Raw genomic sequence first — 23,814 nt, 5'->3', positions numbered from 1 at the left:
GGAGGTTCTCCTGGGGCGTGGAGGTGATCAGCGCTAGCTATCACCCAGCTGCTTTCTGTTTTGTTTCCTCGAAGCAGAGAACCAGAGCCTGCACCCTCCTTCCTTAAGGCCCTGTGCATCTGAGGTTTGTGTCATCCGTTCCTTTATTCATTCAGCGGGTACTCCCTGAGCACCTACTATGCTCCAGGCACAGAATTCAGCTTTGAGGATGCGGGGCGGCGGGACAGGGGGCAGCCCTGACCCGATCCCTGTCCTAACTTAAGAAGCATGAGGTAGACAGTAATCACACACAAGAACCACGAAGGAAGAGCACAGGCCTTTAGAAGAGCCTCTCCTTGTGTCTTTTTATTGTTGCTGTTTCACCACATTCCAACACTGCCGTGGCCCAGACTGTTCATAGCACCACAGCAGGCCCAAGTAAGTGGCCGGGGTAGCTATTTTTCCTGATCTGCCTCCTTTCTCCCCCAACTCCGCTGTCTGACCTTTGGGGACCAGCTTGATTCCAGTCAGTGTTCGGACGTGTGCCTGATTATCTGAGCTCCCGTCACCCACTCTGCAGCTCAGGGATGCATGGGTTTGACAACCTAGTATCTCTCAGCACCAGATTCACTGTCAAATAGATGTGGAGAGGGAAGGTGGGTGGGGCCCTAAGTGAGTGGCAGGTGAAGGGCTGAGCCTTCTGACTGAGGAAAATGGCGGCCTCGGACTGTCTGCCTCCCCCATGGCACCGGATGAGGGTGCGCAGGTCTGTAAGCAGCAACCTAAAGTGAAAATCGTTAATGGAATACAGCTCAATTTCAGGACTTTGCTAGTGTGTCTATCACTTAGTCTATTCCTCATGCTCGGGAGACAGACTGGACCTTAACCTGCTCACTTGTGTCTGGCTTTGCCAGCAAAGATTAACTTTGCAGAACTTTGTCCTTTCAAAGAAGCCATTTTGGGGGATAGCTGAAAAAGGCTCCAAGCTTTCTGAGCTCGCCTCCAGGTAGGTATCTCTGTCGCAGTGAGTCCTTCCTCTTTCCTCGAAGCTACCCTTTGGCCCTGATGAGTTCCATGCCTGCCCAGAGCCCACACAGATCCTGGGATCCAGACTCTGTCCTGCCCGATGGCCTCAGAGACAGCATGAACCAGAGCCCCCCTCCCAAGTGGGGGCCTATCCGTGTGCATGCTAACTCTCTGATCTGAAAGTCGAGGTGACCTTTATTTGTAGAGACAGTAGTCGCTGCAGTCCCGCTGTGTCTGAATCAAGAGACTGGAGCTAGTGGGGTATGTGCGTCCCTGTAGCATTAAGGGGAAGAGCCGTGTGCCTTTATGTGCCATGGAAAGTTGTAGTAGCCAGCTGGAGCTTTTGCTGCCCAGCATCCGCATGCTTCTCTCCTGGTAGCTTTATGCTTCTTCTCTTTCTAGAGGAACCGCCTTGACACACACACGCACACATGCACCTTCCATCCCAGCTCCAGGGGGGCTCTGATGGCCCCAAGTGGATCAGCATGTCCCATTCCCCTGTCACAACCAGGGGACTGGGGAATGGACCAACAGAGAGCAAATCAATCCCAGGAGATTTACTCACCAGAGCACTTTCATCTGCTGCCTGGTGTAGTGGGACAGATGAGACTCGAAGCCACTGTGTGCTGTAGGAACATTGCTACCAGGGAGAGAGAGTTTATAGCTGTGTGTAGGTGGTGGTAGCACTGAATGAGGTTAAGAACAAGGCCAACTGCAGGGACTGTGACAGGTGGAGCTGACAGGCAGAATGGATCTAGACCCACGGAAGCATTGTTTGAGTCACTGGATCCAGCCTCACCTGAAGGCAGCCTTCCCTCTGAACTTGTCACTTGCCTAAAGTAATATATTCCCTTCATTGTTTACATTAGAATGGTTCTCCTAACCCTTGCAATGGGAAGAGTCCAAGTGGCTACAGTTGCTCTCCTGTCCCCAACCATCTCTAGCTTTCTCCTGGCCTGCTCCTTATCTGTCAGGCAACCAGTAAATCTTTTCTGAAAAATGGATGAGACAGTGGGCAGAGAGGTTGAGGCAGAGGAGTCAGAAATATAAGCAGTTGTCTCCAGAGTCGTTATGACTGAAAGTGTAGACCCAGTTATTCGAAAACATTTATTGAGCGCCAACTGTGTTCTTGGCAGTTTTCAATATGAACAAGACTGCTGTCCTGAAGCCAACCTCGTACGGAGGGGTGGGAAGGGCAGGGAGGCAAACAATATGCCAATGAATCCATAAACAAGAAAAATACTAGGTGGGGATAAGTGCTGTTCAGAGAATCCGAACAGGCTGGTGTAGTTCTGGTTCCGGGCCAATAGAGAATAGTGGTGACTTACCCATTTTCTTTCCTCTTCTATCCCCAGGCTTGGCTCAGAGACACTGTGAAACCAGAACTATGCACAGCTTACAAACTAAACCTATCTGCAGAAGGAGCCCTCAGTTTCGGTCTGAGGGATGGGAAAGAGAGCCCCTCCTGGTCAGAGGTTTCTATTTGCTTTTCTCATTCTTTCCTAGCCCAGCCCCCAGCTATCTAGTGACAGTCGTGGTGAAAGGCCGTGGCAGCCAGACAGGTGATGAAGACTCAGGGGAGACCTTCTCTCCCACCATAGAAATGGGGCTCCTAAGAGCACTGGGGGGAAATCCCTGATGCTACCCCCACCCCCGATCTGTCTCTGTCTGTCTCGGTTTCTGTCCCTCTGTCTCTTGGGGTGTGTGGATGTGGGTGTGGGTATGTTGGCAGAGTAGAGAAACTAAAACCCTGACTTTTTAGCCAGAAGACCAAGGTGAGAGGGGAGGTGAGCAGGGTTTCCTGGGAATTGGAAAACATTGGAGAAATCATGGAAAGAAGAGAGCTTGAGAAAACAATTCCTTAAAATAGCCCATGAATGCCTGAGATAACCCCAAAACTGACCCTACACAGCATACTAAAGGGTTTGGAACTGAGCTCCAGGGTCCCAGGTTGGTCCCAAGTCCTGGAATAGTGCACATGTGCACACACACACACACACACACTCACACACATTGAGCACATTGGAATCACACTGCAAAACCTTGAAAACATTGGTCAGGGGTTACAGCCCAGAGATGACAAAGAGCAACTTGCAGCAGGAACCTAAGCAGGCATTTGCCTGATAAACCAAAAAATCAACATTTGTGTAGGATTTAAACAAGACCAGAATCTCCTAACAGTATTCCCAAGGTCCAGATATAATCCAAAATTACATGATTTTTGAAGACCCAGGAAAATCACCACATCTCCCAAAGAAAAAGACAAAAGGACAACCAAGAGAGAATTCTGGGATGACACAAGAGTTAAAATTGAGACATTAAAGGAACTATTATAATCATGTTCCAAGAAATAAAGGCAAATCATGAAATATATAGGAAGATAGTCTCATCAGAGAAATAAACAATACAAAAAGAACAGAATTGAAGTTTGGGGAATAAAAACAATAACCAAACAGAAAACCTTCATTGCACGGACTCTATTTTTCCTCTAAGTTCTTTAAAACTTGTATGATAGTTGAAAGCAAAGGTCATAACATTGTCTGGTGGAGTTTGAATGTTTGCATATACACACTACAAACGACAGTTGTGACTGGAAAGCAAGAAGGTAAAGTGGACCTATATGGTCATAAGGTTTCTGCCCTCCCTTTGAAGTGACAAAATATTCATTCTGAGTAGACTGGAAAGTTAACTGCAAATACTGTATAACTCTTGGAGCAAACTTCAAAATAAACAGTGCGAAGACACGTAGTCAAAACTCAGTAGATGAGTTAAAGTGGGACACTAAAAATATTCCCCAAATCTAAAGGAATGCAGGAAAGAGGAAGCAAAGAAATGAAACACAAAGCAAACAAACAAACAAAAAAATAAAATGGTAGACCTAAATCCAAACAAACCTATAATTCTATTCAATGTAAAGTCTAAACCTATTGAAAGCAGCAGACTTTAGAAGGGATTTTTGAAAGAAAAAAACCCATTTAAATCACAAGCGCAGCAAAACCCCTATAAACATAAGTAAAAGTTAAAGTAAAAAGGGTGAGAAGCAAAATAAAAGGCTGGAAAAAATATATACCATGTAAACACCAAGTGTGTTATAATATACATGCAGGTAACAGTTACCAGCAACAGTACTTGCATACATTGCTGGTGGGAATATAAATAGTTTAAACCACTTTGTAAAATAGCTTGATGTCATCTGCAAAAAACACACACCACATGACCCAGGGGCACTTGGGTGGCCCAGTGCGTTAAGCATCTGACTTTGACTCAGGTCATAATCTCAGGGTCCTGGGATCGAGTCCTGCATCAGGCTCCACACTCAGTGGGGAGTCTGCTTCTCCCTCTGCCCCTCCCCCTGCTCATGCTCACTCACTCTCCCCATCTCTCTCAAATAAATAAAATCTTAAAAAGAAAAGTATACATAGATACCCTGAAAGACATGTTCTAGAATGTTCGTAGTATTGTTCATAGTATTGTTCTTCATTAGAACCCCAATTGAAAGAACTCTAATGTCCCAAAAAAACAAAACAAAACAAAACAAAAAAAACCTCAAATGGCCAAAAAACAACAGGTTGATGAAGTTTACCATATTCATAAAGTGGGACACCAGGCAGCAGTGAATGAGCCACAGCAGGGCTAAGAGATGGATGAGTTTCAGAGACCTCAGGCTGAGGAGTGAAAGAAGCCAGACACAAAGGAATCCATTCAAAAACAGGCAAAACCAGCCTACAGGGTTAAGACGGCTTGAGAGCAGGTATTCAGGAGGAGGGCGGGAGAAATGACTGGGAGTCTGGCAACATACTATGCCTGGGTGGCAGTTTCATGGTCTGTGTGTTTTGTGTACTTTTTCTATAAGGGTATTATGCACCAATAAAAACAATTTTGTGAAACTATTTTTAAAAATCAGGGTGGAAGTATGAACAGAAGAGGTTCTGTTGTGGAGAGGAAAGAAAGCCAGAAGAGAAGTGATTTCAGGATTAGAATTAGAAAAATAAGCAAGTATTTACTAAGCATCTGCCATATGCCTGAGCTGTCCTAAGTGCTTTCTTTTTTTTTTTTTTTTAAGATTTTATTTATTTGTCAGAGAGAGCGAGCACAGGCAGACAGAGTGGAAGGCAGAGTCAGACGGAGAAGCAGGCTCCCTGCGGAGCAAGGAGCCCGATATGGGACTCGATCCCAGGACGCTGGGATCATGACCTGAGCCGAAGGCAGCTGCTTAACCAACTGAGCCACCCAGGCGTCCCCTAAGTGCTTTCTTATGCATCATCCCCTTTAACCCACCCTCATGAACAAAAGAGAGCATGGACACCACGATAACAGGAATCAGGAGTGTTGAGGACTGTTGCGTGATTTTCAAGATTAATGCCAATTCTCTGTCCAGGAAATGGAAACCAGCAGGCGCTTTGCAGAAGAGTCTGGAAGACCCCTCTCCTGCGCCCTGGCATTCCCCCACAGCCTCACAGCAGACTGCTGACCTTGTTGTCTTCAAGGGCTTATATACCCATAGTCCCAGAGATGCCTCTCTTCACCATGCTTCACAATTTTATTGTTACTTTAAAAATATTATCTTACACAAAACTTAAATCTGCTGTATGGCATGGAAAGCATGGCAGAGGTGTCCTTTTGTTCATTTTTCTTTGAGCTTTTCTGTGAAAAAGATTTATTTCCTAATACATTCTCAGATAATAAAACTTTTTACATAGAATGTTTAACAGTATGTTGGTTAAGAAGTGTCCTGGGATGTAAGCTAGAAGTATAAAAACCGATCCAAAAAGAAAGAAGGGGAAAAAAAACCCAACAACCCAGCAGGGGTCAGAAAACATGACCCAAGAATCATTTCTGAGAGCTTCCTCGCACCCTGCTGTCCTAGGCAAGGTTGGGGGTGGGGCAGTGGTTAGGGGGTTGGGGACGGTATTGCGCTGATCACGTGGTCTGATTATCTGAAGCCCTTTGCTGATACTCAGCCAGACCTGTTGCATCTGGGGTACTGCCTCCTTCTGAAACACATGTCGGCAGGACGGCCATCGGGAGTGCCTCCTGGAGCGTTCTGTGATACCTCCTCCAGGAATACGATACAAAAATCAGAACCATTTCAGGAACGCATGAGCTGTTTTCTATTTCTTCCCAGTTGCAGCTGTTCTTACAGCTCTAAACTGCTGTCCCTGCGGGGACTCTGGCTCCCTGGGGTGCATTATGAATCCTGTAGCTTTCTCATCAACTGCCTAAGTCAAGTGTGCTACTCTTTGTCACAGATGATACAGCATCACTTGGTTATACGTAAAATGTTGAAAATATGCCCAGGTTTTTATAAACACTTTTTGTCACATCTTCGTCTTTCTTTCTTTCTTTCTTTCTTTCTTTCTTTCTTTCTTTTCTTAGAGGGAGAGAGTGCAAGAGAGAGGGGAAGAGAGGCAGAGATAGGGAGAGCGAGAATCCCAAGCAGGCTCCACGCTAGGCACAGAGCCCGATTCCAGGTTCCATCTCACAACCCTGAGATCGTGACCTGAGCCAAAATCAAGAGTTGGTCGCTCAACCGACTGGGCCCCCAAGAGCCTCCATGTTCATTTCTCTCTCTCTTTCTCTCTTTTTCAAGATTTTATTTATTTATTTGACAGAGGGAGAGAGACAGCTGGAGAGGGAGCACAAGCAGGGGAAGTGGAAGAGGGAGAAGCAGGCTTCCCGCTGAGCGGGGAGCCAGATGCAGGGCTGGATTCCAGGACCCTGGGATCATGACCTGAGACGAAGGCAGACGCTCAACCGATTGAGCCACCCAGGTGCTCCCCATCTTCATTTCTTAATACACTAATTGCCTCGGGAAGTGAAACTGGCTCAGGCTCTGTCAGCATCTAAGGTTCTACTATTCCCGCTGCTTCATCGATGAGAACTGTGCCTAAGGACCACGTGTTCCTTCTTGCATTCCCTAAGCTGCGCCCAGGATGCCGTATTTATTGTCAGTGGTCAAGTCCAAGTATCCTACAGGCCAGAAGCGTGTCATGGAGCTTATACAACCTGCAGGAGAGGCGGCGAGAGGTGGGATTCCTGAGGCGATGCCCACTTAGCTTGAGTTCATCCTGCGAATGAGCTGGGGTCAGATGGCAGGTGGAATGAGAGCCTCACTTTCCCCCCAGTCTCCGCGGGCCTAACAAGAGGGAATGACCAGGTTGGCTTGAGGTTTAGTCAGTGTGCTCTTCGCCTCTCCTTGCAACGCTTTGCTTTGGGCTTCATTTGTCCAAAACCCCACTCTCCGCTCGCTGTCCCTAGACCAGGCAAAGACCCAGCTGGCTGTTCCACTGACTGACCTGTGCCTGGCAGGGCAGGCCCTGGAATGCACAGCTCTTGCTAATGAACAGATACTGGCCTCTTGTGGAAGACACTAGTGACCCCAGGATGGTGATCCTTCCCACATCCGCTCCTCACGAAGGAGCATCTCCCAAACTGGACTTCCCTGGGGCCGAAACTGACCATGGAGGGCAGGGACAAAGGACCCCATTCCCAGGCACCCCGAGCAGATTCTTGGGGTTCCAGGCCTTTCTGCAGATGGTCAACTCTAAGGTAGAGGAGAAGAGGCCTCAAGTCTCCAGGACCTGTCTTTAGAGTGAGAGGAATTGCTTGGCCACTGGGTCACAGCCCCCCTGCGTGGCCAGCGGGTGGGCGGGAGGCAGGAAGGAACTGCCTGGCCCCAAGCCCAGCTCCTGGCGATACTGACTGGGGGCCGTAGCAGGGAGGAAGAAAGGCTCAAACTTGGGACAGCACCCAGCCAACTGAGCCCTTCTCAGGTGCCTGCTGGGGTGGACTTCTCCCAGGGAGGGAGAACTCCTCCATCTGCTGTGTGAGCAGAGAGGAGCGGACGGTGGCGAAGGGGATGCAGGGAGAGAGGGAAACGCCTGTTTCCTGGGGACAGGAGCTGGAAGCCAGGACGGCTTCTCTCCCTGTTTGAGACAGAGGGTGGCCCCCACGAGTGAAGAAGGAGGGACCCAGGCAGCAGGGTCGGCCGGATTTAAGACCCAGCATCGCCTGTGACCAGCTTCGTGACCTTAACTAAACCTAACAAATTCTCCCCTCCTCACTTGGGAAAGAGATGATATCGCCTTGAGCGTGGCTGTGGGGAGCGCCAGAGTCGGCCTGCGGATCGCTTAGCTCATAGTAGGTCCTCCAGAAAGGCTCCTGGTCAAAGCAGGTGGCCTTCGCCTAGACTCTGGCCACAGGAAGGGTGGTGGCTGTAGCTGGCATCCCTGGAGTAATCCGCTCCCGGATTCAAAATTCCCGAGGGGGAAAAGGGTAGAAAGAGATCTCTGGCCTCAGTGCCTCAGTGTCTCTGCCCTGGGAGCCAGGGCCCATCCGAGGCAAATCCGAATCCGCATTCGCGTTTAGCTGAGGAGTCTGTTGGCTGCAGCCAGTGGAAGGACCTGCTCGGCTGGAACTTTTTTTTTTCCTCCCAGGCGACGTCCGATGGGTGTGTCGGGCAGGAGGTGATATTTGACGGGCAGCGCGGGCCAGCTGTGCGGAGCCAAGGGCACCAGGCAGCGGGTGAGAGATGGCCTCCCCGGACCTGCCGCCCCCCACCAGCTACTCCCCGCCCCAGGTGCCCCTGGGGTTCCTGCTGTTCATCACCATCCCCTATGCCTTCTTCTTGCCCGAGCTGGTGAGTGCTGCCGCGTGGGTCACCTGCGGAAGGGGAGGGCTGGGGAGAAGCCGCACTCCCTGGGAAAGGGGGACGGGGCTCTAGCTGCTGTGGTTTCCGGTCTCCCCCACCAGACGCACCCGGGGTGGTCCCTAATCCCTCCAGGTGCTCCTCCCAACTCCTGCAATATGGGGTGGGTTTTCTGCTTCCAAAACAAACCCACTCACCGTGGGTGACAGGCTCTGGTGATCGGAGGGGCCAGTGAGGGGTAAGGGGGATGCTGCTAAAGTGTCCCGGGTCCTCAGAGAGATGCTGGCAATGGACTTTTCTATGATGTCTTTTCTCCAACTACTTACTTGTTCCTTCTTTTTCTAAAGTTCAAAAACGGTGTGTGTGTGTGGGGGGGGGGGGTGGCTCTGTCTTTCCTTCTGTAAGAGGAGGTCTTACAGGATTAATAGTCATGTGCGCTGACTTTGAACTTTGACTTGTAGACTCTGTGCAAGAGGTAGTTTGTGACAACATCTGCCATAAAACATTTGTGTGAGCCACCCCTGGGGCACACGGGGACCTGTCACTGTGTGACACTCTCTGAGATGCCCTGCAACTGGGTTGCCGCTCCAACCCCGGCCAGGGGCTGGGAGTGACTCTTGCATGTGGCAGTCTGCCGGGCTCTGTAGACACGGTGTCCATCTGAGCCAGCCGCCACCATCCCCTTTCTACTCACAGGGACACTGAATTCTGGGGAACCATTCAGGGCAAAGGAGTCTGTTTTGTGTTTTGAACACATCCTAAAATATCTAGCTTGTGGGTGACATGCTTACTGGCTCTGAATTTGGCAGTGCTGACCCCAGGCCTGGGAGGGGAAGGTGGAAGGTTGTTCCAGCTTTCAATCTGATGTGACCAGTCCTCTCTCGTCATCTGCCTGAAGGCTGGGACGGAGGGAGTGACCCTGTGGCAAACAGGTTAAAGTGAGCCCATGGATGGCACCAAGAAAGGGAAACCAGGCAGTGTGCACCCAGCATTTGGGTGGCTCTGGCTAAAACCCCACCCAAGAGGCAGGTTTCTGCCAAGCCTGCCCCCCCCCAAGGGCAGGGAGGAGTGGGGGAGGGCATGAGCACAGGCATCCCGCCAGGCTGATGACATCTGAGTGCTCTCGCGAGTTCTCTGTGCCCGGACCCGGGCGTGTCCCTCACCTCAGAATAACCACATGAATCTCCAGGATTGCGGTTCACGCCACCACTGCATACTGAGCACAGGCTTTATGCCAATCTTGCAAGCCCCTGGTGAAGGACCCTGCCCTCCCAGGTTTCCTGAGGACTCCTCCACAGTCAGACTGTGTTTGAGGCAGTGACTGTCCTGGGCTGTGGCATCAGCAAGGAGAGACAATCTGACCTTGTCAAGTCAGGGAGGGGTCCAGACCTACCATGGAGGGGCCGATTTTGGTGCTGGACCTCAAAGGACAGGCTGCATTTCCAGGTCGGGGGCCAAGAACAGGGAAGGCCGGGAGTCCAGGAGAGCCCAGCAGGCAGGAGCTTGGAGGGAAGGGGCTTACAGAACCCAGAAACACCCAGGATAACCTTGTCGTGATGGGCCCATCGCCTGCACCTGGCCCCACGAGGTTGGGCTCTATGTGCGAAGGCCGATGCTCTGGAGCCTTAAGTATCTAGGAGGTGGGACGTTGTCACTGGCTCAGTTGTACTCATTTATTTTTCTTTGGAGGTAATTTTAGATTTATAGCAGAGCTGTGTGAATAGGACAGAGTGTTCCTATACACTCTTTACTCAGCTTCCCTTAAAGGCCACATCTTGGGCAATGCAACTATCAAAATCAGGAAATCAGCACGGATACTTTCATTGATCAGCTGCTCTAATAAACTTCATTCAAATTGTGCTGATTGCCTCCCCCCATGTCATTTTTCTTTTTCTTTTTTTTTTTTAAGATTTTATTTATCTATCTTCTTGACAGAGAGAGAGAGATCACAAGTAAGCAGAGAGGCAAGCAGAGAGAGAGGCACAAACAAGCTCCCTGCTGAGCAGAGAGCCAATGTGGGGCTCGATCCCAGGACCCTGGGATCATGACCTGAGCCGAAGGCAGAGGCTTTAACCCACTGAGCCACCCAGGTGCCCCTCATGTCAATTTTCTGGTCCAGTTACCAGTCCAGGATTCAGCATTGCATTTGGGAGTCTTACATCCTCCGTCTCCTTTAGTCTGTATCTTCACACTTTTGAAGAATAGAGATCAGTTATTTCGCAAATATCCTTTCATTTGGCCCTGTCTGATGTTTCCTTATTTACAATTTTAGGGGTTTTTAAAAAAGATTTATTTATTTACTTACTTATTTTGAAAGAGAGAGCATGAGTGGGAGGGGCAGAGGGAGAGGGAGAGAGAATCTCAAGTAGACCACACGCTGAGTAGGGAGGCTGACAAGGTGCTCGATTGTAGGACCTTGATATCACGACCTAAGCCGAAATCAAGATTGTGACCCTTAACCGGCTGCACCCCCCTGGTGCCCCTACGATTTTAGTTTTAATTCACAAGTGATCCTTATTCATTGTGGAATATTTAGAAAATATATATAGAAGTAAGTATAATCTATACCTATGGATAATAATATAATCCATATTCATGTGCATATACACACATACGTTTGTATTTTATGGAGTTATTCTGTACATGCTATTTGGCATCATCTTTTTCTTAAGCGAGTGTTCCTAGCACAGACTGTAGACTCAAGTATGTCTGCCTTGTATCTGGGGCCAGGGATGAGAGGTAAACAGGAAAGGAGGGAGAATATCAAGTTGGCTGGTTGATTCTGATCCCACGGAGCAGAAGATACGCTGGGCTGGAGAGGAGGGTGAGAATCAGCCTACCAGGAACCTCTCTGTCCCTGGTCACCTGGCCACACTGCCCGCTACTGCACACTGGGGCTGACCACGGAGCACTAGGCCTTGGGGTCCCAGCAGATTCTCAGTCCTGGGGCCTGAGGCATCCTAGGCAGCCATATGTTTTTCTAAGGACATGAGTCTAGAGAGTGGATCCTAAAACCAGGAGCTCAGGCCAGGGAAAAGCGGCAATGAGCAAGTGAAATCCATTCCTGGATTCAGATGTAGTCTGTGACGGAGGTGGCCCAGGGTGGACACTGGTGGTGTCTGCAGACTCTTGTCCTTCCCTCCAGCCCCTGCTCACTGAGCCCCCACTGTGAGGTCTGGAGAGCAGCAGGGGGTCGGCTCAGGCTCTTTTGCAGTAACGACAGTGACAAACTAGGGTGGCAAGAGGGTCTGCATGTTCCCTACCGGCTCTGCCCCCAGAGCCTGCTCGTTCAGATCTTTGCCAAAGTTGCTTTATTTTAGACTCTTTAGTGTTAACATGCACGTTTTAAACATTTATTTTGGGGTAATTAGAGATTCATAGGCAGTTGCGAATATAGTTCCGAGAGGTCTCCCATAGCTTTCCCCCCCCTTCCCCCAATGGTTTCGTAATGCTTGTCCCATCACAACCAAGTAACCCACGTTGGTCGGGTATGTCCACCTGTCTGTGCAATCTTCTCACACCACCACCACGATCAAGAGAACTATTCCGTCACCACAGAGATCTTCCTCCCGCTTCCTTTTTACAGTCACCCAACCCTCACCCAGTCTTCCCTCATCCCCTCCAGAACCCCTGGAAACCACTAATTTCATCTCTATAATTTTGTTATTTCAAGAAAAATTTATATAAACAGGGGTGCCTGGGGGGCTCAGTCGGTTAAGCGTCTGACTCTTGGTTTCGGTTCAAGTCGTGATCTCAGCGTGCTGAGATCAAGCCCCGTGTTGGGTTCCACACTCAATTCAAAGTCTGCCTGAGATCCTCTCTCCCTCTGCCCCTCCCCATGCTCATGCTTGCTCTCTTTCTCTCTCTCTAAAATAAATAGATCTTTTTTTAAAAAAGTTATATAAATAAATGGTGTCACAGAGTATGTGGCCTTTTGAGACTGGCCTCTTGCCCACAGCATAACACCCTTGGACGTCTGCCCAAGTTGTGTGTGTCCGTAGTTCCTTCGATGGCTGCATAGTATTCCATGGCATGGACATACCATTGTTGATTTCACCATGGACCCGTTGAGACACACCATGGTTGCTTGCAGTTTTTAACTCTTCTAAATCTAACTCTATGAACATTCACATACATTAGTGTGGGTCTTGCTTTCACCCCTCCGGGAAAGATTGTTGGGTTGCACACAATAAGTGTATGCTCTCGTTTTATTAAGAAACTGACAAACTGTTTTGCAGAATGCCAGCACCATTTTACTTTCCTACCAGCAGTGGAGGAGACTGAGATTTTAACACTAAAATTCTTATTTTGTTCGGTTTACTGTTGAGTTCAGATTTCTCACTTGAAAATGATATGGATTTCAAAACGTAATCTTCAGGTGTGGAACAGTGCATTTTAAGGTGAGAATGGACATGGTGTGTTCCGTCTGTCTTTTATTCGGAGAGTGTGAGAGCCTGCTGGTGCTAGTGCTGGGCGGGGCTGGGGACCAGGTGAGTCACAACACCGCACCCCCTCCCCCCACCGGCGGCGCCCACTCTTCAGAGCACACAGTGTGCAGGTGGCTGAGGGATGGAGATAGCCTGTGTGCTGTGAGCTGACTCATCAGCTTTTTTATAAGTGGACGGGCAATGCCGAGAGCTGACCCAGGCGACTGTGACCTGGGGAGTGCTATATGAATCAGAGTCCAAGATTTTTTTTTTTTTAAGATTTTATTTATTTATTTGACAGATAGAGATTACAAGTAGGCAGAGAGAGAGAGGAGGAAGCAGGCTCCCCGCTGAGCAGAGAGCCCGATGCGGGACTCGATCCCAGGACCCTGAGATCATGACCTGAGCCGAAGGTAGTGGCCCAACCCACTGAGCCACCCAGGCGCCCCAAGATGTTTTTTGACTTTAACCTCTTCATTAGTTAACGTAATTGATTCGATGTTTATTTAAAAAGAAACAGCTGAGAAGATTTCTAGAGTCAGCCAGTAAAAGGCAAAACAATTCAGACACACTGGTGTTTAATGTTCTCAGCTTCTTAACTCGCTGGCTCGGTGGGCAGAGGGAAATTCTCTGATTCCCCTAGAAGCTCATTCCAGAATCCTTGAGCTGGGGAAGTTCACCTTTATATTTTACTTAAATCCCCAGCTTCACCTTATTTTTAGCCTGCTTCTACTTCTGCTCTGTTTATATGTAAAAGCCGGTCTGAGAGGCATCTGTGGGGCTCAGTTGGTTAAGTATCTGACTCTTGATTTCAGCTCAGGTCAGGATCTCAGGATCATGGGATCTAGCCCCCCATGGGGCTCTCGGCTTAGCTTAGCGGGGAGTCTACTTGGGATTCTTTCTCTTCCTCTCCCTCTGCCCCTCCCCACCCTGTAAAATAAATAAATAAATAAATAAATAAATAAATAAAAGCCTATCTGAAAACTTCCTGACACCCCAGTCCTGTCTCTGGTCACCCGTGCCGGCTGAAGTTATCGTGGGGGCTGAGGGTAGACACCCTCCCCTCTCATATCAGTCCCGTGCATTGAGTTTCCAAAAGGAGAAATCCTTTCCCCTGCGATCAGTGCTTTCCAGCGCTCCATGCTGTGGGGAGGGCTTACCCAAAAGTTAATTCAGTTTACCCGTTTCACTTCATCTTTGTTGCTCTTGTCCCTCCCTTCACACCCCACCTCACCACTATCCAACTTAACCACCCACCCCTGCTCCTGCAGGACAAGGGAGCTAGCCATCTCCAGGCTCAGGGTGCCACCGGTTCCCACCACCATGCTCCCAGGATGCCTCCTGGACGAGAAAACAGGGGACAGGGAGGAAAGATTGCAGAGCGTTGGGGCGCCTGGGTGGCTCAGTGGGTTAAGCCTCTGCCTTCGGCTCAGGTCATGATCTCAGGGTCCTGGAATCGAGCCCCACGTCAGGCTCTCTGCTTGGTGGGAAGCCTGCTTCCCCCTCTCTCTCTGTCTACTTGTGATCTCTCTGTGTGTGTGTCAAATAAATAAATAAAATCTTTTTAAAAAAAGAAAGAGAGATTGCAGAGCACGAGGCGGGGGAGAAGCGAGGCCCTGGGAGGTAAGGACTGGAGGGGCAATGTAGAAAGAAGTCGATGTCAACGTCCCTATGTTGCCTGGACCCACGCTGACCGCCCTGCACCAGCCCCAGCCTTACTCTCAGGGACGCCAGTGTGCTCAGGTTCAGTAACAGAATCAGTCAGTGCCGGGCCAAGAGCCTGGCTGTGCTGCTTCGTCACTGTGAGAAGCTGGGGAGATTCCTTAACCATTCTGAGCCTCAGTGACGGAAAGAGTAGCAGTAAAGATCTCATTAGACAGCTCTGGAGGTTCAATAGGGACATTCCCAGGCCACCACAGCATGTCCAACCGCTCTAGAAATATGAGCCTGCGATTTTTATTGTTGTTGGTCGTCTGGACCTTTCCGTAGAAAGTGTGGGTCTCCTGTGAGCAACTTCCAACTGTGAGCCAACAGGTGTTCACTGAGATGCGAACCTGTGCTCTGCTCTCAGGGGCCACAGGAGCATGAAGGTCTTAAGAAGGGGGATGAGGTAAATCAGGAGCCCCGTCTTAAGGAAGCGGCGTCTGAACATGCGGCGAACACCCCGAGATAGTAAAGAGTGAAAAGCCAGGGCGCAAAGCCCCAACTGTTGAAGGCTCTGAGAGCTTGGGAGTTGTCAGGTTAAGCTTACTCAAGGCGGAGTCTTGGTCTTCTTCAACGGTTTGGATTGGGGGATTAGATGTGTGCTGGTTCAGACAAGCACTTCCTCTGACCAGGAGGATCACAGATAGAAGAAATCCGGCTGTGAGGAAAGAGGAGACGGCCATGTTTAATCCTATGTATTCCCTCAGCAAGTACTTACTGAGCACCTACTCGGTGCCAAGCATGGGGATATAAAGACAAAGGCAGACACCACCCCTACCATGATGACTCATGGGGCGGAGGGAGACTAGCCCAGGAGACTCGCGAATGGAGCTGCGCTGTCAGGGCACTGTCAGGGCACGGGAGGAGACAGAGGCCGCCATGGGTGCTGCGCACAGAGGAGATTCAATACAGGGAAATGTTTCTGCCACCGTTGAGAAGCCAAACGAGCAGAAAAGAGATGCTAAAGCCAGAGAAGAAACACATGAAGTGTTTGGAGTCTAGGGAGGGGGACCAGTGCTCGGGCCTCCAGAGTAAGACCCTCCTGCTGCTTCTCTGGCCTCTGAGTGGGGGGTGCTGTGACGGAGTGGGCACGGCAGAGGAGGGAGACAGGGACCTTGGGGTTGGATCCAAGTGCTGCTGCTGGAGTGATAGCAAGACCTGGACCAGGAACAGGAAGGAAGTACCCATCCCTCTCCTCCCATTCCAGGTCCCTTCCAGGCCCCCGCCCCTTTGCCAGATGCTAGCAAAAATCCAACTTCTAAGGGAGCTGAGCATTGGGGCTTACAGAGTTCCTGTCCCTGTCACAGAGCAGACCACGGAAGGGTGGGCTGGAGCCGCGAGACCCTGGGAACGAACTGGCACCATCCCCATCTGCACATTCCCCTCTGCCTGAGTCTGGACTTCTGGTCCTTTCCTTCCCCTGACTATGGCCAAACCATGCACAGCTTTCTCTGAACTAGCGGACTCTGTCAGTTCTGAGAAGGCAGACACCCAGCTACGGCTGGCAGGTCGGCCCACCGGGAAGATTTCACTTAACAGGTGCTCCAAAGGAAATAACCCAGGGCCTCCCTGGGTAGCAGGGAGGGGCCTGGCACATTCTGACTTGCTGGAATGCAGGGAGCCCCAGATCAGCAGTCTCACCAGTAAGAAGTGCCTCGCCTGCTGCCAGTGCCCTTCTAGGAGCTTTTGCCTAGAGGACTTTCCCCTGGGGTAAGGCAGATCTGTGGGAGGCAGGAGAAGTTTCTGGAGTGTTGTCCAGATTGGCAAGTAGCAGGAAGCAGGCCAGAATAGGGAGGGGTGGAGGAGCCACACCCAGGTTCCCTGGCCTTTACCCCTCTCTTCTCTCCTAGCCCCTCCCCTGCATCCTCCCACCCCTGCCAGCCAGCCCTGCCCCTCAGATGTCACCACTAGGTCAGATCTCCCCCATCTCAGTAAATGTCTGCTTGGGGCTCACACAGGGCCTGGCCCTATACCGAGGCAGCACAGCTTCTTAAGGCTTCTTGGGCCCACTCTCCTGCCTCAAGCTATACCTAGAAGGTTCCACGTGGGTCGGAGAGTGGGCCCAGATACCCTAGATTTGGGAATCCAGAGTCTTCTGACCTATATCAAGGAAGCCCGCCTCAGCTTCCTCTCCCCAGAGGGATTCTCTGAGCTTTGCTTTTCTGCTTCTGTGCTGCTCACAGTCCCCGCCCCCACCCACCATGCCCATCTGTACCCTCTCTTGGCCCAGCGGATGCTGGATGGATGGGGGGGGGTGTGCCTAGTGGAACACCACCCTCACTGACAGCACGTGTTTGCCTAGTCCTTCCTACACGCCAGGGGAGAAGGCAAAGGGGTAGGAAAACCTCCCAGGGAATCCTCTCCCCTCTCTGAGGGAAGATGCAGCCAATCTGGAGAATTTCTCGAGCCTGTGAGGTAATGGAGCAGGAAATGGGAGGGGATGAAACAAATGAGTGTTTGTCTCCATTCTGTCCCGGCTCCTGGCAGAAAATGCCCGTCTGTGGTTGAGACACAGTGGCAGGCCCTGAAGTAGTCAGCTGGTGCCACCTGCATGGGAATCAGGCCCAGACAGACGAGACTGAGCGGCTAGGGAGTGGAGGGTCCAGCAGCCCACCTCCCACCGCCGCCTCAAGCCAGCAGCATGTACAGACCACCCACTCTGTGCCAGGCTCTGTGCCCTACACAGGGGACACAAAATCCACAGGGCAGAGTCCATCCAGGAGCTTGGGGCCTGGGGAGAAGGTAGAGGAGAAAGACAGTAACCATGAGGGAGGTCAGCAAGAGGTGCACTGGGGACTTCGCAGTCAAGAATGGCTTCCTGGAGGAGGTGATCCTGGTCTACGTCCTGCCCTGAAAGGTCTGGTCATAGACAAGTGGGGGAGGAGGAGCTGAGCAGGAGTCAGTGAGGACTAGATGAATGAATGGTCATCTCCTTGGGTCCTCAGTGCCTGACAAAGTTCAGGATCATAGCCATTGGTCGCCAAATGTCTGTGGGTTCCTGAGGGAAGCAGGAGGTGGGGGACCTCCCCTGAGCCCAACTCTTGGGTTCATCCAGCAACCTTCTGGAAACATGTGAAGGAACACGAGGTTAATAACCATCATGGAAACCAAGGAGAAAGAGACCATGGTGGGAGGGAGCCTGTCCACCAGGCCACCATGGGGACTGGGGAGTGGGATGCATTTATCTGCTTTTTCATCTTTTATCTCTACTTTCTAACTTGTTGAAGGTACACAAGTTAAAAAAAAAAAAAAAGTAGAAACATTTTTGCCCTAAAAAGTCTTAGTTTTGTTTTGTTTTGTCTTAAGAGATAAGAAGGAAAAAGCTCTTTAGACTTTGGATGGATAAGAATGTTTTTATTATCATGCTTTCTGTAAATCTGTACTGCTCAGTCAATAAAAAGCTGGGTCCGTGGGGGTACTGAGGTCTAAATGGGTGGGCGCGGTCCTGGGGGAGGAAGCCAGGAGGGAGGGGAGGAAGGCAGAGGAGGCCCCGCTGACTCACCAGCCCCTCCTGGGCCTTGGCATCCTGCCTCTCCCAAGCACAAACCCCAAGGTAGGCACAGCCTTTCCCTGGCCTGCGGCCAGCCCCGTCCTGAGAGCACTTATAGGTACCAAGGGCTCCTTATAGGTCTCCTTCTGCCAGGAGCGATGGTGGATGGAGCTCTGGCCAGCACTATTGTTCCTGGAGTGGACCGGATAAGACACGGGCCCTCACCGGAGGCCAGGGGGCCTGGGCCACAATTTCCTGCTAACCTTAAAGCCACAGAGAAAATTCTCATTCTGAATCAGGATGTAGTGACTCAGTGTTTGGAAGTGTCCTAGGTGAAATTAGGGAGCATTGAACTCCCATACAATGCTAGATGTGTACGGGTACAGGAGTCCAGTCCAGGCCTGGCGCGCTCCCACGGGTAACTGGGTAGGTCCCTTGGCCTCTCAGAACAGGTTTCCTTCCCTGTACGAAGGAGGGAAGGATTCTTGTCCAGAAGCTTCACAGGCTGCCAGGCCCCAGGTTCAGTCCTGGGAGCCACTTCGTGGGCTGTGGACAGCACCCGCGTGGGCGCTAGGGTCTCCAAGCTGACCGCACCGAGGCCCGCCGCCGGTCAAGGGGCCCAGGAGGGCCTGGCTCCCGAGGCGCCCTAGAGGAGGCCAGCACCACCCAGCTGTGAGGGCCCCAGCTCCTCCACACTGAGTTTCTGTCACTGCAGATATGGGACACTTCATGTCCCTGTCCCTGTGCTGTCAGCAGCGTTTCTGCTCCCTTCCTGTCCCAGGCTCCCACTGCCCACTGCCCATTCCCCACACAGGCCCCACTGTGGCCTCAGGTCCCTGGGTGGCTCCTGCTGCAGCAGCCAGGCTGTCTTCAGCCCCAGGGACAGAGCCATGGAGGAAAGGACGGGGACGGGGGTGCACACTAGCACAGGCAGAGGCCCTTGACTAGAGGAAGCAAGGCGTTCTGGAGCAAAGGTCTCCACACACCGACTGTGGCCCACAGAAGAGAGATTTTCATGGCAACCCGGTACTCACGTGTGTGTGTGTGTGTGTGTGTGTGTGTGTGTGTGTGTGTGTTGAAACAACAGATTCAGGACACTGTTTGCCTTTCCCATGGGCAATGTACTCCAGTTTGCTAATCTAGTCTACTTAATCTTTTAATGCTGTTGCTAACTAAATGGATTTCACCACCCACGAGTGAATCTCAGCCCACGCTGGGAAGCCCCAGGGCTGGGGATGCCAACCGAGGCTCAGGAAGACCTGCCCAGAAGGAGAGGGTGAGGCAGGCTGGGCTTGCAGGGCCACGGCCCAGAGTTTGGTCTGAGGGGCACCGGGAGCCAGCGAGGTGTTCGAAGAGGGGTGGGGTTCTGGGTCCCAGCTGGTCCCTGGCAGTGCTGTGACAAGGGCTGTCACTGGCTCCAGCTGGCTTGGACAGAAGGGAGGGGGACTATGTCACGTGCTAGGAAGTCAGAGCCCGCCAGCTGTACCTCAGCACGGATTTTTCCGTGGCAGAGCTGTGTCCCCGGGACCCAGGCTTTTTCTCGCCGCCTCTCTCCTCTCCCATTTCATAGTTCCAGGCCTACTACCAGGCACAGCAATGGCCAGAGTAAGAATGGGGACTATCTCATCTGGGTCTCCTGAGGCAGAAAGATCCCTTTCCCAGGGGTCCCCCAAAGGCGTCCCCCTGGAAGAGCTGGATGAAGTCACACAAGTGTCCAGCCAGGGCAAGTAATAAGCCTAGTGAATGTCAGAAAGTCACCACCTACACCCCATTCCTTCCCATATTTCCTACCAGTAAGCCCAGTTGGGGAGTTTGAGGACACAATTTAAATGGAGATAACCATCTCTGCAACATTATTCACTGGGGCATTGTCTATGTTGGGGAAAGCTAGAGACAGGGGCCTAACGGGGTACATGATGTTTACTGACTTGATGGAATGTAACTGTGGCTTGGAAAGTGCAATCAATCCTTGGGGCGCCTGGGTGGCTCAGTCAGTTAAGCGTCCAACTCCTGATTTCAGCTCAGGTCGTGATCTTAGGGTCCTGGGACCGAGCCCTAAGTCAGGGTCTGTGACCAGTGGGGGGTCTGCTTGAGATTCTCTCTCTCTCTGCCCCTCCACCCCAACTCGTGCTTTCTCTCTCTAAAAGAAAAATGTACAGTCAATCCTCATTACTCACAGATTCTCTATTTGCAAATCTACCTAGTCACTAAAATTTCTTTGCAACCCGCAAATCAGTACTCACTGTGCTTTTGTGTGCAGAGCAGCAAGAAGTCTGGGTTGTCTGATGTGCGTGCTCCCACTTGAAGCCGAACCAGTTGACTCTCTCACTGTTTCTGCTCTCACACTGCAAACAAGTGTCCTTTTCAAAGTTTATCTGCTGCCACGTCTTTCATATTTTGGGGCTTTTTGTTGGTGATTTTGCTGTTTAAAATAGCTCCTAAGTTAGTGCTGAAGTTAGACCTAGTGTTTCAGCTTGGGAAGGTTGTGATTTATTTGTCTTTCAGCGAAAACACACGTTCGTTGAGTGTATAGTGCTGTTGGCCAAGAATCCGGGGTTAGTGAATCAACACTATATATTAAATGAGGTGTCTTTAAACAGAAACACACCTAAAATAAAGGTATGTGTTAATCAGTTGTTGAAAATACTGTGGCCAAAGGTTTGCAGGAACCTTAATTCCTTTTTACCTTGGGAGCAAGGGTCTGGTGTTCATGGATTCAGTGTTCAGGCCAACTCTGTAGAACTATCTTGAGTAACAAGAATCAGTTTTATTATGAAGCCCTGTAGCAAAATACAAAATATTAAAAGTAGAATACAAAACTTATGTTCATCATGCTTTATACCTTTATAGAAAATATGTATGCCTAAACACAGGGCTTAAGAGGGAAGGTAACATAACAGAAAATTCCTTTACTGTTACAATTATTTTTACAACCAATTTACAATCTTCCCATTGACAACTAGTAACAGCTCTACCTCCTGCCATATGGTTTTGGTTGGAGTCATTAAAACTGCCATGTTGGAGTCATTAAAACCGCCGTGGGGTTGAGGCATTTTGAGTGATGATGTCACACTCCCAAGGGACTCTGTCTCCAGCCACAGTGGCACAAACAAGGGGGGGTATCTGTTTGAAGGTGTATTTTGTGGGGTCCAAAGCACAGTCCCAGGATGGGTTTTGTCTTGTGTTTCCCTTTTATTTTTTCATTACTTATTATCATTATTATTATTATTATGCTATGTTCATCACTATACCGTACCGTAACCTTCAAGTTCTTAGCAGCACTATTCACAACAGCCAAAAAGTGGAAGCAGCCCATGCATCCATCAATGGATGAATGGCTAAGCAAAACAGATATGTGGTATATTCACGTAAAGGAACATCATTCAGTCTTTTAAAAGGAAGGAAAGTCTGACACAGACCGCAACATGAATGAACCTTGAGGATATTCTGTTCAGTGAAATGAGCCAGTCTCAAGAAGACAAATCCTATACGGTTCCACTCACGGGATCTACTTAGAGCGAACAAATTCACAGAGACCAAAGATTGGGACAGGGGAGCACGTGGATGACGCCATCAGTGAAGCATCTGACTCCTGGTATTAGCTTAGGTGTTGATCTCAGGGATATGAGATGGAGCCCCACTTTGGGCTCCATGCTTTGAGGAACCTACTTACAAAAAACTAAATAATACATAAATACATAAATAAATAAATAAGAAAGACAGGGACTGGGGGAAAGGGGAGACGTGGCGAGCGAATGTGCGATGGGCGCAGTTTTCAGTTGTGCAAGATGGAAAGCATTCTGGACATGAATGGTGGTGACAGCCGCACAATCCTGGGAATCAATACCATTGAACTATACACTTAAACATGGTTAAGATGACCAAAAAAAAAAAAATGGTTAAGATGGTAAAGCTCGTTCTGCGTATTTTATACAATTTTCTAAAAGAGAGGTCTACGATGGCCAAGAGACACTGTACTTATACCTCATGAGCCAAGGGTTCCTGAGTGTAAGGCACTATGGAGTCCTTCATCCCAAGGGAGTCTTCAGGGAGTCCCACCATGGGCAAGGCCAGAACATCGCTTGATACCTCGGACCTCCTAGACCTCACCGTCCCGATTTGGGCCTTTCCCTCCCAGCCAGAAGTTTCTGAGGCTTTGTGAGAGAGCCTGGCATTCCTCCAAGTTCCAGGGAAGACAGGTGGCAAGAAGAGGACAGCGGCGCTGGTGGGGAACTCCGCCATGCTGAGATACTGCCCAGCTATGCAGAAAAACCTGCCACTGGGGTATCGCCCTGGTGCTCCTCCCAGGCTCCCAGCCCCTGACCTGCTCCGCCTGAGCCCACACCGCCCTGCCCCAGCCAGGAGCCTGGGCTGTGCCCATCAGAGACCAGGCCTCCTTTTGACCTTGCTTGGCTTTCACATGGGGTCATGTCGAGGGCAGCGTCTTTCTCTAGAACCTCTCAGGGCATGACATACCTCTGCCCTGAACATCGGAGGCCTCAGCTCCCAGCTGCTCCGTCCGGGTGGACAGAGCCATCCTCCCCAAAGAACCAGTGGTTCTCCTGACTCTCCCATTAAAAAGTCCTGACCTTTGAAGCCAGCCTCCAACATCCAGCACAGCATCTTCTATCTTCGTAGATGTAAACACTGGGGGGGGAGGGGGGTTGATTCATTTAAACACTCAAAACCCCGTCGAGCAGTTCTCCCGGGAGCCTGGGACATGATTGGTTTATTGGGTGTCAATCTGGAAATTGTGCATCTGTAAACAAAAGCGCGCGCGCGCACACACACACACACATTTTCTCCTTTATCTACATAAATCATAGCACATTGGGCACACTGGTCTGAGCCTTATACCGTTCTTGAGTTTGTTCCATTTGGTATACAAGGATTTTTTTTTTTCATTCTTTTTGAAGGCTGCCAAGTGTTCCACTGGACAGACATAATTGCTTTGACTGGTCCTCTCTGGTTGAATATTTAGAATGTATCTTATCTTTTCTATAACCAGCAAGGCTCCAATAAACGATGTTGTACATTTATCATTTTGTTCCTGTGTGTTATTTATAGGACAGATTCCAAAAAGTGAAATTATTGGATCACACAATATGTGTGTTTTGTGTTTTGATTGATACTGTCAAAATAATACAGCAGCTGATGGCACTCTTACTTAACCTGGAGATGGCAATGGATTTCAACCTGGGAGCTATACGGGGGGCTTTGAGGGACTGGGAGTCCCCAGATCTGTAGATAAAAATCATGCATGTACATAGGTAGATCTTTCTAGGTGACCAAAACTTTCATCAACCCCTCAGAAGGATCTGAGCCCCTGAATGTTCTCTCGCTCACCCAGCTGATCGGTCTCCCAGCTCTCCCAGAAACGAACTTCCCTTACCTCAGGAAGACGGGCCTTGGACATTCCCTCCTCTGAGTCTTTGTTGGGGAACATTCTCTCCTGTCTTCTGTACTGTTCCATATGGTTATGGCTAACATGGTCAACAGTGGTTACCCCAGACTCTCTGTGTGCCAGGAGGACTTAGCTA

General features: G+C 50.2%; 1 protein-coding gene and 1 long non-coding RNA gene across 3 annotated transcripts in view; both read left to right on the top strand.

Moving 5' to 3' along the window:
* Positions 1 to 702: 702 nt before the first annotated feature.
* Positions 703 to 5,707, top strand: LOC132022454 (uncharacterized). Its single transcript, XR_009405587.1, has 3 exons — positions 703 to 985; positions 2,361 to 2,480; positions 5,069 to 5,707. It is a non-coding gene; the product is annotated as an uncharacterized LOC132022454 (long non-coding RNA).
* Positions 5,708 to 7,680: 1,973 nt separating this feature from the next.
* Positions 7,681 to 23,814, top strand: part of MALL (mal, T cell differentiation protein like) — a 29,371-nt gene continuing 13,237 nt past the window's right edge. Inside the window, exons 1-2 of one of the 2 annotated variants that reach the window (XM_059407706.1) lie at positions 7,681 to 7,778; positions 8,442 to 8,644. In XM_059407706.1, the coding sequence (XP_059263689.1) occupies positions 8,537 to 8,644 (108 nt within the window). In that variant the 5' untranslated portion in view covers positions 7,681 to 7,778; positions 8,442 to 8,536. Of the gene's footprint in view, positions 7,779 to 7,937; positions 8,146 to 8,441; positions 8,645 to 23,814 lie in introns of those variants that run through there. The other variant, XM_059407707.1, reaches the window with a different exon arrangement.

The sequence above is a fragment of the Mustela nigripes genome, chromosome 7 (assembly GCF_022355385.1).
Source record: "Mustela nigripes isolate SB6536 chromosome 7, MUSNIG.SB6536, whole genome shotgun sequence".
NCBI classification, from domain to species: Eukaryota; Metazoa; Chordata; class Mammalia; order Carnivora; family Mustelidae; genus Mustela; species Mustela nigripes.
The sequence above is the reverse complement of the archived record's forward strand: the minus strand, read 5'-3'. Positions and strand labels throughout refer to the sequence as shown.